The sequence below is a fragment of the Plectropomus leopardus genome, chromosome 7, assembly GCF_026936395.1.
Source record: "Plectropomus leopardus strain MGB_pleo_1.0 chromosome 7, ASM2693639v1, whole genome shotgun sequence".
Classification (NCBI taxonomy): Eukaryota; Metazoa; Chordata; class Actinopteri; order Perciformes; family Serranidae; genus Plectropomus; species Plectropomus leopardus.
In genome coordinates this window covers 21,423,015-21,436,734 of record NC_142182.1, presented here as the reverse complement: position 1 = coordinate 21,436,734, position 13,720 = coordinate 21,423,015, and the positions used below count along the sequence as shown (strand labels likewise).

The 13,720-nt window shown below is 36.8% G+C and overlaps 1 protein-coding gene across 8 annotated transcripts in view; it reads right to left on the bottom strand.

Annotated features, from left to right (window-relative positions):
- cep290 (centrosomal protein 290) overlaps window positions 1-13,720 on the bottom strand; it is a 109,440-nt gene that overhangs the window by 87,927 nt on the left and 7,793 nt on the right. For 6 of the 8 annotated variants that reach the window (XM_088080192.1, XM_088080193.1, XM_088080186.1 and 3 more), the window contains 16 exons: window positions 13,379-13,468; window positions 11,343-11,465; window positions 10,873-10,893; window positions 10,589-10,712; window positions 9,713-9,885; window positions 9,210-9,372; window positions 8,999-9,099; window positions 8,846-8,912; window positions 7,321-7,430; window positions 6,356-6,431; window positions 6,016-6,149; window positions 3,285-3,449; window positions 2,221-2,370; window positions 1,445-1,560; window positions 1,253-1,355; window positions 811-1,041 (listed from right to left, as the gene is read on the bottom strand). In XM_088080192.1, the coding sequence (XP_087936318.1) occupies window positions 811-1,041; window positions 1,253-1,355; window positions 1,445-1,560; window positions 2,221-2,370; window positions 3,285-3,449; window positions 6,016-6,149; window positions 6,356-6,431; window positions 7,321-7,430; window positions 8,846-8,912; window positions 8,999-9,099; window positions 9,210-9,372; window positions 9,713-9,885; window positions 10,589-10,712; window positions 10,873-10,893; window positions 11,343-11,465; window positions 13,379-13,468 (1,947 nt within the window). The remainder of the gene's footprint in view (window positions 1-810; window positions 1,042-1,252; window positions 1,356-1,444; window positions 1,561-2,220; window positions 2,371-3,284; window positions 3,450-6,015; window positions 6,150-6,355; window positions 6,432-7,320; window positions 7,431-8,845; window positions 8,913-8,998; window positions 9,100-9,209; window positions 9,373-9,712; window positions 9,886-10,588; window positions 10,713-10,872; window positions 10,894-11,342; window positions 11,466-13,378; window positions 13,469-13,720) is intronic. The other 2 variants (XM_088080189.1, XM_088080188.1) reach the window with 1 other exon arrangement.

Below are 13,720 nucleotides of genomic sequence, written 5' to 3'. Positions count from 1 at the left end.
CAGAAATTTACCAAACTGGAACAGTTTTTCATGTTGTTTCATGTGAAAAAATCAACAGTGTTTTTCAAGTATTGACTGACTTCACTGACTTCACTGACTTTATTTCCCGCCCACAGTTGTGAGTGAAGGAAATCTGCCCTAAGTATAACAGGCAACCTCACTAACTGACTAGCAGAACTAATCAGTCGATGAAGATGTGGTTAATAAGTTAAAGACACGTGTGCAGCAGGATATTTAACAGCTGTCTATGCAGATTAGCTTTACGAAACACAACAAAATAGACACAGGGAATCTCATGAGATGCATGTCTTACAGAGTCAGTGTGGATTCGTTTGACATGTTTAATTAAATGGAAAAGTATCTTTTCCATGAGACGCACGAATGACAGACGTCAAAAAGGTCTTCCAAAAATGCTGTAGATTGGCTCTTAGACCCAATTTGAAAAATACCAAAATATCTATACAACAGCAGTCTTTCGTACTTTGTTAAATGAAAATATAACAAGTTTAAATTGACTTTTTTATGTAATCTTGTGCTTGTTTCTATGAGCTGTTGCTTCTTGTTCCAACAATGGTACATATTTTCTACCTCTGGCCTACCTTATGTCACTTTTTAATCCAGATAGTTGTAAAACTCGAAAACCCCTAGCTGATAGTGAGCTATCTGGTGTCCTCAGACTTAAACTGTCTATCAAAAGCAGGATTGACTTTCATGTCATACATGAACTATTAGTAGATCAGGCTGAACCTTTTATTTTTCTACTCTGGAAAACAGAATTAGGTCTACCGGTGTAACATTTTCTTTGTCTACCTTGTATCTCTGCAGGTAGCCTATCCTCTGGGCGACAGAGGCCTGCATGTGGCTGCTGTCGTCTCTCAGCTTGCTGTTCTCCTTGCGGAGATGCTGCTCTTGCTCCAGCAGGGTGCTGTAGCGTCGCGTCAGTTTCTTCTCATTAACCTTCAAAAGAGTCAACTTGCGCAACGCTTCGCTCAACTGTCTCCTGATCTCCTCTGGGTCCTTCTGAAGGTTGTCCAGCAGCTCCTGATTGGTGAAAGAAAGAATGATGAATTACTTAGGTACTTTTTCCTCATATTCATTGACTCTACATCTACATTTTCTGCATCCATTTTTCTATTACAAAAACACTGACACCTTGAATAAAGCGCTTCAAATAAAGGAAGTACAAAAAAGCAGTCCATATTGCAGTACTTAAGTACCATTAACCCTATAAGCATTTATTTGTCTGACTTACGGTGAACTCTTGGATTTTAACTGCGTCCACCTGCTTTTGCTCCTCCAGCTTGTTCTTCATCTCTGTAAATGTGTCTTTCTCCTTTTGCCACTCCGCCTTCTCACTGAGACAAACACAGTAAAATGTTTTTCAAATGCTGTTCTTAGGGTTACAAACCAGCTACAACTCAAAAGAAACTTTTTTTCAACAAACCTTAGGTATTCTTTATAGAGGAGTCCCTGTTGGTGACTAATAACAGAAAACTTCTCCTTATATTCCTCCAGAGTTCCTGTGAGTTTCTTGCTTTTTTCCTCCTGGTTTTTGAGCTCCTAATAAATTCAAGTATAATGCATGTTTACAGTTGAGACATACTGCTGATTTGCAGATTTTCAATCCAGGTCTTTCAGGGACAGTTTAGGTCTTTTGAAGAGAGGTTTTATGAGGTCCTGATCTATAGGCAGAGTATTACAAACCCCTGTTCCATCCTTTTTTAATCTACTTTCTAAGTGCACAGGATCCTGCAGTAGATGAGTATATCTTTTGTTTTATGTTACTGTGGAGAAGCAGGCAGTCCTGCCAGTGACGCAAAATGGCGTACTGCTGTGGGCGGGGGCAGCAACAAAACCTATTTGCTAAAAAGTGAGCTAAAATTACTTCTTTTGTCTAATGTTTCTGGTGGCTTTGATGAGATAACAGATGGGGAACTGAAGCAGTTAACAACTTGTAAATCTCTGTCCGGTTAAAATATTCTTATTATAGCGTACACTTAGGTGGGAGATTTTTAGGAGGCTAAAATGTGTTTTGCTGCTGCCCATGTCCATGGCAGTGCATTGCTTACATTCTGTGTCAGAACTCTTGTCTGCTTCTCCAAACTGGGGGCATGCCGACTGACATCCACTGTAGGAAATATACTGACTATTAATAAATACCCCATATAACCAACCTTCTAAAGATCCAAACTATTCCTTTAAGAAGACAGAGACACTGACCTGAAGAAGTCGAACAGTGTACTCATTCAACGAACTGATGACCTCTGTGCTGCTGGGCCCCTGGCCCTCAGGAAACGCCAGAGCACGGAGAACAACTCCACTGCTGCCCGACCTCCTCAACAGCTCCAATTCACCTTCCAGGTGGCTCACCTGACAGGCAAATCAAAAGCAGTCAACCCTTGTTTTTATGATACCAACTTCAGTATCACTAAAAATGTTATTTGTCTATCACAATAGTTCCCAAGTTTACCTCTAGATAACTTCAGAAGCTGACTCAGAACAATAGTTTAGCAATTGGAGAATCAATTCAAACTGCTAAGCATGAGTCACACAAGAAAAAAGGCTTTTTACAGAGATTATGATCAGGGGATTAACTCAAATACCAGTGCAATTTAAATAAAAATAATGTGAAACATACTCCACCAAAGACAAACTAATAAAACGACCACCAGACAATAAAATAAAAACATAAAAGAAACTGGATGGGATAAAAGAACAAAGTGGAGGACTTAAAGATGAGTTTTGATAAATGCCTGGTGGTATAAACAAAATGCTTTCTCATTTTTAGAACAAGGATCCCACAAACATTTTGCCAGCTTTTCTCTTTGAAAAACTGTTTCTGTTAAACATATATATCAGAGGTGTTGCATCAGCGTAAATACTGAAAATGAATGCAAGATGAAAAGTGGAGACAAGTTTTTTCCCTACTTTTTCTTGTTACATGAAACAAAGGCATCACATGAAGAAATGTTTCACTGCTGCTTATTACTCTCAGGGACTCAGAGCACGCAGACATTGTCACTGTCTCTATGAATCTTAATTACATACACTTCTCTGGTTTGGAGCTGGCCTTCAATAACCAGAGTTTATGAGCAGCTTGAACTTGAACGACTTGTCAAATCATATATGAATGTGGAGCCAGAAAAGATGGACAATACGGATTTTTTTTTTTTTTTTAAGGGTGAGAAAGAAAAGTCCATGTGATCATATCAGTCGTGATTTAAAAAAATACATCAGTCAACACCACTATCTATTTATCTTAACACAACACAATACAGATGTACCTTTTCTTTGGCTCTGGCAAGCTGACTCAAAGTGCTGGCTGCTTCCTCCCGGGCTGATTTCAGCTCCTGCCTCAGTTCTTCATTTCTCCCAACCAGCTGATGGATTTGGGACTTGAGGTACACGGCAGACTCAGACTGTCCGCTCATATTGCTGACATCTATTACCTGTGGTTTGGGGGATGAGCAAAGCAAATATATTTTATATATTTTTTTATTTTTCATTGCTTTTTGATTTTAGTTTTAGATGTGTGTTTTCAGTTCAGTTTAGTTTCAGTTATTTTACAAAGTGTTTTTGCTCGTTACAGTTGATGTTTCATTGTTTAGTTTTTATTAGTTTAAGTTTAGTTTTTATTAGATTGGGTTTTTATTAGTTTTTTTTAGTTTAGGTTTTAATTTGCTTTTTATGAACTTACGTTCAGCTTTTATTAGGCTAGTTTATGCTAGTTTTTATTAATCAAAAATGGGTTGTTATTGTTGCTTCAAATTAACAGACTAAAACTATAGACACTTCCTGTATATTTTTATTATATTTTAGCTCGTTTTGTAAGAACACATTATTGTTTCAGATAGTTTTCATTTTTTCTAATCTAGTTTTTATTGTCAATTCAGTCAACTAAAACATTATTACACAAATTGTTCTGTTTTTTCCATGTAGTTTCAGTCAGCCAAAATAATTTTGGAGAACAATTTAAATGCCATCAAAATAAATGCCCAAAACATTGAATGATAAATAATAGACCCAATCTGTGGAATAGAATAGATCATTTGAGGTTTTGCCTTACAGTCAGTGTAACCGCCTTAAAACCATATTCGTTTAACATTTTCTAACACTTGTTGTACAAAAATGTGCACGTACTTTTTGTTGTCCAAAATCAAACTGCTGAACACACTACTTAATTACTTACTTACTACTTACTAACTTATTTTGGTGTTTGTCAGATTGCATGTGGTTTGCACCTGCGCGATACTTCCTGTTACTTCCACTTGTTTTGGACATATCTGATGTTGAGCCCAGCAGTGTGATGTCAAAGCCAAACAAACGTCCTTCTAAGCTGTCTTAAATTTGACTTATTAGATTTTTTATGACGGACAACAGCACAGCATAATCCACCAAAAGTTTGACTCCTCTTAACTTGCTTGTCTTTCAATGTATTTGTTTTTTATTTGGTTGCTATGAGACAAGCCATCTGCTTCTTCAACAGACAAAAAGCATTGAAATTCATGGGAGGGGAAGTCTAATTATAAAAGCATTTTACACAGTGTACATTGAAACTGTGGAAAATATGGTGTTACTCATGTGATCACAGATTGCAGGAGTATCATATATTTAGCTGAATATATTAAGGAAGAAAGCTCATCATTCACGGTTGTGTCTGAAAGGATATGTTTGAGGTGATATTGGCTGTAGTGGGCTAAGTTTGGATCTGAGCGTCTTATGTGAACTTTTATATAAAAATGACTTCTGTGAGGCAAAATGTGTCTTTACAAGATGTAAATATAAACTATGTAACTTCATGTAAATACCCTAAGGAACCTGGCTGAAGGAAGAGGACCCTTGAGAGAAACTAAACATTTTTCTGTACCAAGTTCCACTTGTTCCACTGCATTTTGTGTCCAAAATCTTTGGTAAATTGGGTTCCCAGAGGTTCAGTCTTTATCGCGTACTGGGTTTAATTTCAGCCACGGCTGGATATTTGGCAAATTCCGAGAATGTGTAAAAGTCTGAGATTTCATAAAGAGACTTCTCTTTTCCATTGAACACCTTTAGATAAGAATAAGACACACTTTCTGGAGTCATAAACAACAAAGTTTTAAGACCAATTCATAGTATTCACGTCCATATGTGCATGTGGATCTGCTTTGATATGTGCCATGTAAGTGTTGTAATCTACCAATGTCTGCGAAGGTCCACTTGGACCCTATATGGACTGGTGCAAACTGTCCACATTAAATCTCTTGTTCCAAACTTCAGTCCTGTCCATAACACTGCTGTCAAGCCAGTCAACTCACCACGGTATGGACTGTTTTAAGTGAGACAGGAGTGCTGTGAGATGAACTTACTGTCCTCCTGCTTACAGCCAATGGCTAACATTGACAGTTGTACTGTAGATAGAACTGCGTGTGCGTATAACTGCAGCTGTCCAGGAAATTCAGTTGTGGAAAGTACGTCTAAGCCTTTACCATCACTCCTCCCTCTAACTCTCACATAGACTGGTTTGCACATATTTTATATATACATATATACATTTTAGACTATTGAGCTTTTGTTTGCACCTTGTAACTCTATGTTACTATTTTGTACCTTGTTTTCTTATTTACTTGGCATCTTGTTTTTTTATTATTCAATTTTTTTTTCATATTTGTAATTTTAATTTTTTCAAATTTTTTTTTACTATTATATTGTTCTTTTTAATCCTGTATCTCATAGCTGCTGTAACTGTAAATTTCCCCACTGTGGGACTAATAAAGGATTATCTTATCTTAACAAGCTAAAGGTATGGACAAACCTTTAATTTCTCTGTAGGTTACTTTTGATAATGTTACCAGGCACTCATAATAACAATCTGAGCCTGTCGGGAGAAAAACAAATACTAAATACTCCACTGATTCCAAAAATTGTTGTTTCCAAGAGTAATTTAATCATAAAAACATTGGATAATAGGGTCCGAGTTGAAAAATACTGGAATTTACCCTTGTGCTGATCATAATTTTGTACATGGCAGTCACTTACATTAGTCAGCCTTTCCAGTCGGGAAATATCGATGGCAGTGTCAGATGGAGTGGTCTCCTGATTAATCCTCATGGCTTGGAGGACATCTTTTAGTGCATCCTCAAGGTCTCTTCTCACTTTTAACAGTTCATCCACTGAGAGGTAAAACACAGGGAGGAACAACATCGGTGAAAATTCGAACTCTGATGCATTTCATTCTCTTAAAATCTCTCATGTTGTGGAAAAACTACAATAATAATCCTTCCAGTACATATTCTCTTACTTTTAAGTGTTCAGACAAACAAAATCTGTCCATGTAAACTTTAAATGCAAATCAGAATGACAGCAGGGCTATACTCACATTTGATTTGAAACTGAGTTTTGTGAAGTTCCAACTCTCTCTCCTTATTGCTCAGTTGTTTTTCAAGGTACTCATTCTGCAAAGAGAAATTTATATCATGTAAAATGTAACAGTAAATCCCTTAAAACCGTTCAGCTTCAGGTGCAACATGTATTTTGTCAACTGTACTGGCATTAAAAAAGACACAGCAATGAAGTACTGATATTGGACTGAATTTGGACTGATACTTACATATTTCATGGTATAAAAAAAAGTCTGATGTATGGTTTAAATGCTAATCACGAATCATTAATTGAAACAGTTTTGCTTGACAAACATCTTAAGTTCTACTAGATTCACTTGTGTATTTCTATCGAACTCCTGATAGGATTCAACACAGGATACTCTGTTGCTTTCTTTACAATGGATATCTATGTAACCATTTCATTTCATTCATCTATTTAGACAGATATTTATATGTGAATGCAGACTCTGAACATGACATCATCTGAATCACTCCAAATACATATATCATAAACCTGTACTTTTAGCATGAATGAATGCTAAAAGTATGCTGTTGAATGCTGTTGAATGAAAAGATGACGAATTCATGAAATATCCATCTACACATCCCCTTCTTCTCCCCATTCTATCTTCATTTTTTTCTCATGTCTTAAATTTTTATGCATATTGATGACATTTGCATTCTTTTGTTTGGTGCATAAATCTTGTAACCAAGTCTGTCTTGATAGAGGAAATTCTTCTTAACCAGACTAGCCCGATTAGATAATGATCAGAAATGAATAAAACAAATTACACAAAACAAATTGTTGCTTATTGAAACCACAAACCATTGTGCTCGGATAGCAATCACCTCCAACAACTGTTTAAGCCTGTGGCTTAACTGGGAAATCGCGATTCTTTGAAACACTGGGCCTTAAATGAAGCCAACATGGAAGAAATTACATCATTGCCCATGAGCTTACTTTGCGTCGGATCTCTTCATCTGTGTAAGTGCTGCTTTGTGTATGTGGCAGCTGTACAGTCCTGCTGGACTTAACGTCCTCCTCCAGCAGCAAGCTTGAATGTGGCATACCTGCAGACAAAGCTGATCGTTACAAACACTTAAGAGACAGCAAAATGTGAATATCTGACATTTTTCTGTACTTATAACACTTTGAAAAGACAAAATCCCCAAAAGACTATAATTCAGCAATAAAAAAGGCGAATAAGAAAAATTTACACAAATGGATTGGATTGGAGAGGATTTACACAAATTTCTCAAGTTCAACTCTCCATCAACAGGAGACAGTTTTAGTGGTTTGTTCGTTTTGAACTTATTTGCTCAGGTTTTGAGATATCTGCCTCTAGAATTTCTTGGATTAAAGTTCTGCCTCCTTTCCAATAACATGGAAGTCAATGATTGTCTTTGTTAGTGACAATAACCTCACCCATTTTCAACATCTTCAACAGGTTTTCTGGAAAGATGCATTGCTGTTTAATGTTTTAAATCAATCATCTTTGCAATGTAGTATTAAAAAAATGATAAATTAAATTTTAGCCCCCTAATAAAATCCCCCGTATTCCATTTTATTGAGCTGGAAGCAGAAGTTTCAGAGGGTGATATTTCAAAACATGTGCAAAGAAAGTCACAAATAAGGGAACTGTACAAAAAATGCTTTTGTGTAATCTGAGTGGACCGATGCACTGCATTGCATTACAAGGTTGGTAAACAACAGTGCAGATGAATACAAGTTAACTGTAAGCTAAGCAATGTGCTGCCATTTAGGTGGGCGGCAACAAAACATATTTTAGTCACCTAAAAAAAGGCCAACCTAAATAAAACGTGAGTTCAATGGCACGCTGCAAAGAGAATATTTTGACCACTTTGCCTTGCTGTCAGACAGCCCTTTCCTTTGGGACTACACTATCTGAACTGTAGAACTTCCTTATTCCTCAGCATGAACCTATTATGCTGTGCTCTGTGTAACACTATTGGTCAGCTCTTTGGACCAGATTTTCAGCTGTTTATCAAAGAGATAACAAATACAAGAAAATAAAATTTAGAACAACAAAACACTCTTCACTGTGGAGACAGTATTTCACTTTTGTAGGTGGCTAAAATGCAGATGCCCCAAACCACAGCAGTGCATTAGTTTTTCTCCCATGCAATTAAGAACCTTTAACAAACCCACTTCAAAAATCCAAAGAACCTCTTTCAAAGAGACTCTTTTTAATAAGTCAGTTATAGGAATTATACCTTGAGGTTCTGAGAAACTTAGAAATAGCTTTTTGCTCTCATAAGGCCAATACATTTTTAGAAACAACATGAAAACACATAAATTTGCCAAGTTTTGCCAAAGACAAACAGGTCTTGTCTATAATATCACTGAATCAAACAGACGGAAAAACAAAATCCTCAAGTTACCTTTTATCCCTTAGGGGAAAAACATGACTAAAGATTGTAAATCCAATAATAGGGGTTATTTAATTCCTTGTATTTTCCATCACCTCTTTCTTTCACCATCCTTCTGATTTGTTTCTTCAGCTCCAGTCTCTCTTCTTCAAGACGTTCAATCTAAGGAGGAAAGCAATAACATGAGGGTGGTTTAGGGTACATAGATTCTGGTTATAAACGCAGTTGTTATAACCTTTGAACTTTACCTCTTTGGTGAGGACTTGGTTTTCTGCTTTGTACTGGCGCTGTCTGAGCTCTCTGGCTCGCCTGAACTCTGTCAAATCCACTTCCTGCTTTGGTTCCAGACCTTAGGATGAAAAAGAACAAAATTAAATTCAGTGCTCAAGGTCAGATCAGGTCAGATCACTATCTAAATAGACGGAGAGATGGAAGTAAAATGTTTCTAAAAGAACTGACCCAGTCTTTCACGGAAATCTTCATTTTCATCCATAAGGTCGTTGATTCTCATCTCAAGCTGGTTGATGTCTTTGGTCATAGCCTCTGCCTCAAGGTCTCTAATTCTAATTTGATTTTTACACTCTTTGATCTCAGCAATGGCTGCTTCAAGGCCATAACAGCCCTGTAATACAGAAACACAGCTGTCATTACTCTTCTATCAGAAAGCATGTTTTATTCTAGTCTCCTTTTCCGACGCTAACACTTTTTAGAGAAATCAGGATGAAATTAGACACGGTGGAAGACAAACACTTAGCTTGTAGACCCAAAAGGCAAGCTAATCACACCACAGTCACATAGTCACACACTGTAGTTTGATTTCTATTAAAAGTCATGATGGACAAGGAGAAAAAATATTCTTCTGAGAATTAGTGTCTCAATTAATTTGATAAAGATTAAAAAATTCTTTGAAATTAGCAGAATAACAAAAACAAAGAGGGGAAAGAGGGTGTTTGTAGACTTACAGACTCATATTGGCTCAAACGGTTTGAAGCCTCAATGAGTGCTTTGTCCTTTTCTTCAGCATGTGCTTCTGCAAGCTTTACCGCCTGCACTGCTTCCACTGCTTGTGTCTCTGCAGCTTCCAACTTGCACTTCAGCTCTTCCATCTTTCTCTGCTGTATGGAAGATGGTAAGCCTAGGACAAGATAAGGAAATCTTTCTTTAACTGCAGACAAGTGACTAGGTGGTGATTGCAAGACATCAGAATTTACTTTACTACAGTTTTTCTAGGTCACCTCATGACAAGCACGCGTAACGTTACAGAATTACGAACTTCACCAAAGTTCAGCCAGAGAATTTGTTAAAAAATACAGCAAGAAACAGCAGAATGTTTGGCATTTGCTTTCCGATGCTACTTCAATTGTTTTTCTCTTTTAATAGTTGGACATTTTAAAGGCACTTATAACGCAATGGAGTTGTGCTCATAGTTGTTTATTTTACATGATTTCTGTTTTGCTTTTTATCAGCAGTGAGACCAAATAAACTTGTATCTTAACAACATTTAGTTGTTGACCAGGGCTAATATCTCTACCTCTCCATCAGGGATGGGCATGACTACTCAAGTACTTGATTTGGACGTTTGGTAATCGTTCAAAATATAGAGTCATAGCATTTTTCTGTTTTTTGCTTTGTAAAAGAGAACATATGCAGTACTCAATAAGAATTTAATACAAGAACTCAAATTTGTAAATTACTTAAATGACTACTTTCTATTTTACTACACACACTTGTAGGCCACGTGTGACAGAATAAAGGCTGATAAAAGTGTTGCAGCAATCCAATAATGAGTGTTAAAAACATTATATCAAGTGAGGAATCTTGAGCAGTGATCAACCCACCTCTGTCTTTCTTTGTGGACATTTTTAGCTCCTCAATGAGCTGGGTGTGCTTCTCCATTTCGCCTGTATACTGCTCCACCTGCTCACTCAGTATCTTGATTTGATTGTCTCTCTCTTGGACAGCCTTGAAGACATTCACCAACACTTTAAAATCCTGATGCTTTAAATGTGAGACTGACCACAGCTGCACCTCACTATATCATTGGCACTACCATTATTAAGGGGATTTATGAAGTGAAAAAGGGAATGCTGAGGTTGACAGACACAGGACAGATGAAACTTACACTGCAAAGCTCAAATATGACCTTGACCAGAGCAGCAATTGACAGACAGAAGGGAGGAAAGGTTGATAAAGCATGTCAAGACAATAAGAAAAAGCAGAAAGTTGGAAAAATGACAGCCAGATGGAAAAACATAAAAGGAAATTCCACTTCAGCATTCACCTGCTCTAAAGAACACAAATAAAGGCAGTTACATTCCAAACTTTAATTAGATTTTAATCATTTAAGTATGCAGGGTCTGAAAGAATTATATTATTATAATAATATAATATAATAAGCTGTTGTATATTTTGTTCTATATTAAAATATAATCACTTACTGTGACGATGTTGTAAACTAAGTGAAATAATGTTTTTACGTGCAAATATTTCTTTCAAAAAACATGGCTGGGATAAATATCAAGTGATATTTAAAGCGCTTTAAAATCTGACTTAATCAGCGAGGATTCATTTCTCGCCTGCTTTGGGACAGACCTGCTGCAAGGCAATAATGTTGCTTTTGTCCAAGTCCAACTGGGCCGAACGCAGCTTTTCCCTCAAATCTCGGATCATCTGCTGGTACACCAAAATTTCATCGTCCTTTCCAGACAGCACTCTCTGTGTGGGAGGAGAAGATCATGTCAGCACAATGGAAGACTCATGGCGGTCCTGTAGAACCATTCAACAAACAGCCAAACTCAATGGTGATGGTAAAGAAGCATGTGTACATGTGTACACGGACATGAATTTGGTCGCAGGAACTAATAAACACCAGGAACTACATTAAGAGAGTAAGTTTGTATTACGCATTCCTATTTGTGCCTCTATTACTTTTTTACAACGGTGAAGTTTAAGCAAAGTAGTCTAGTTGTGTATTATAAAAATAGGTCACTTGTTTAATACAACAACAGAGACACTGTCCTCATATTAGTTAGTTTTCTGTGTGACTGTGATATCTGAATGAATAAGTCGAAGGAGATATGCAGAGTTGGAGAGGTAAACTGAAAATGCTAGAATGCTGGTCTCCAAAGTAACTTGATATAACTGCCCTTCTTTCTCTGTTGTTTGACTTTTTTAGTGTATCTGGCAAATTGATTATATAGTTTGGGTTTTTTAATGTCATTAAAATAAAATAAGAATTCTATTTTATACTAGTGACAACTAGTACTTGCTTACATTATGAATAAGGTTGTACAGAGCTGGTGTCAGCTTTGAGGGAGGTCTTTCATAAATCAGTGACCCTCAGTCCCTCAAATTCTATCCAGATTCCAGTTCCTGGGCCTTCACAGTGTTTCCCACAGAATTAAATTCTTTTAGTGGTGATTTGCCAATGTTTCTATTGCTGCTGTTGCACATTTTTGGATCTAGCACCAGTGACCCAAAGCACTGGGGTTTGCATTTGCTGAAATTGTGTGACTACAACCATGGAAGGTCCTAGTGGCAGAGTGAGGCAGAGAGACAGCAAGCTATGCTAACTAGATCAATCTTTTCTCATCTTTGGTCTGAAAAAATAATAAAATTCATCAAATTCATAACCCAATATTGCTATTTATGGAATCCACATGAGTGGGTTTCCATGGGAACACAGCTAGTTTCATCTTAAGTCACAGATGTGTCTTTTTCTTAGAGAGAGAAAGAAAGAGATACCCTTTTTCCACGAAAGTTAGCACTTACAGTATATGTAGGTTATTTTTAACACAGCAAAACCCACTTAAATATATGATCGACTCTGTTCCCATTGCCAGTAGACAACAATGCCTTTCTGTTGTTTTTACTTACGTGTCACACCCTGTATCACCAACATGCTGGAAAACAAGGTTGGTAAACAGTAGGAAGCAGCAAAAAGGCCGGTGGCAATTTTATGGTGGTTACTTTTTTTATATCAGTTACTCATTTAGTCTCTCTTTCAAATGCCGACATAATTTTAACAATGGTTGAGGTCTGGGCTGCTCAGACGAAGCCGAACAGTATTTTGTGGTGGTGCATCATTGCATCACATTGGTAAAGGGACAAAAATTAGCATGTCCATCTGTGTATCATATTTTCATTATTGTAAATCAATTGGAGCTAGAGCCAATAAATAAATATGACTACCGCAGTCTTTTTTTCCTGGGTATGAATGCAGATTGTAACCTTTCCAATTAACAACAAAATCCAGAAGTTAGGGAGTGTTAGTGGGTTTTTGTCCACTGGGAAGGGCAAGAGAGCAGGGCATTTTAAATAGTTAAAAAAAATCTAGTCAATCATTGTGTGGCTGTGAATGTTGACACTGTGCTGGGCCACTATAAATAAATTCTTAGCTATGTGGAAAATATTGGCCTCCAGAAATTTCTGCTGCCAAAAAGGGACTTAATATGGAGCAGGATGTAAATTCAGACTTACGTTCCTGCAGTTGAAAGTTAGGTAATGTTGCTGAGTTCATAAAAAGTTACTAAAGCAAAGAAGCATTTTAATTAACTTCATATGCTTTAAAAAGAAAAAGAGAAAAGAGGTGCCTATGTGGGAGGTGTAGACATCAGATTAACACTCACCTTCCACTCCTCCACTTTGGAATTGACTGCTGCCATAATTGGGTCATCCTCTTCAGTCATGCTATGAATCTTATCTGTTAACTCTCTGACCTGCAAATCACACACATGACCTTTGATTGCTTCATCATTGCAGTGTTTTTTTTCAATAATCCAGTGCTCCTAGCAGTTAAATGATTAATCATGTCAGATCACTCATCTCAGCATGAAAATATATCTTACAACATACTCACAGATTAAGGGAGAGAACAGAATGAATATATACATACATACATACATACATATATATATATATATATATATATATATATATATATATATATATATATATATATATATATATAT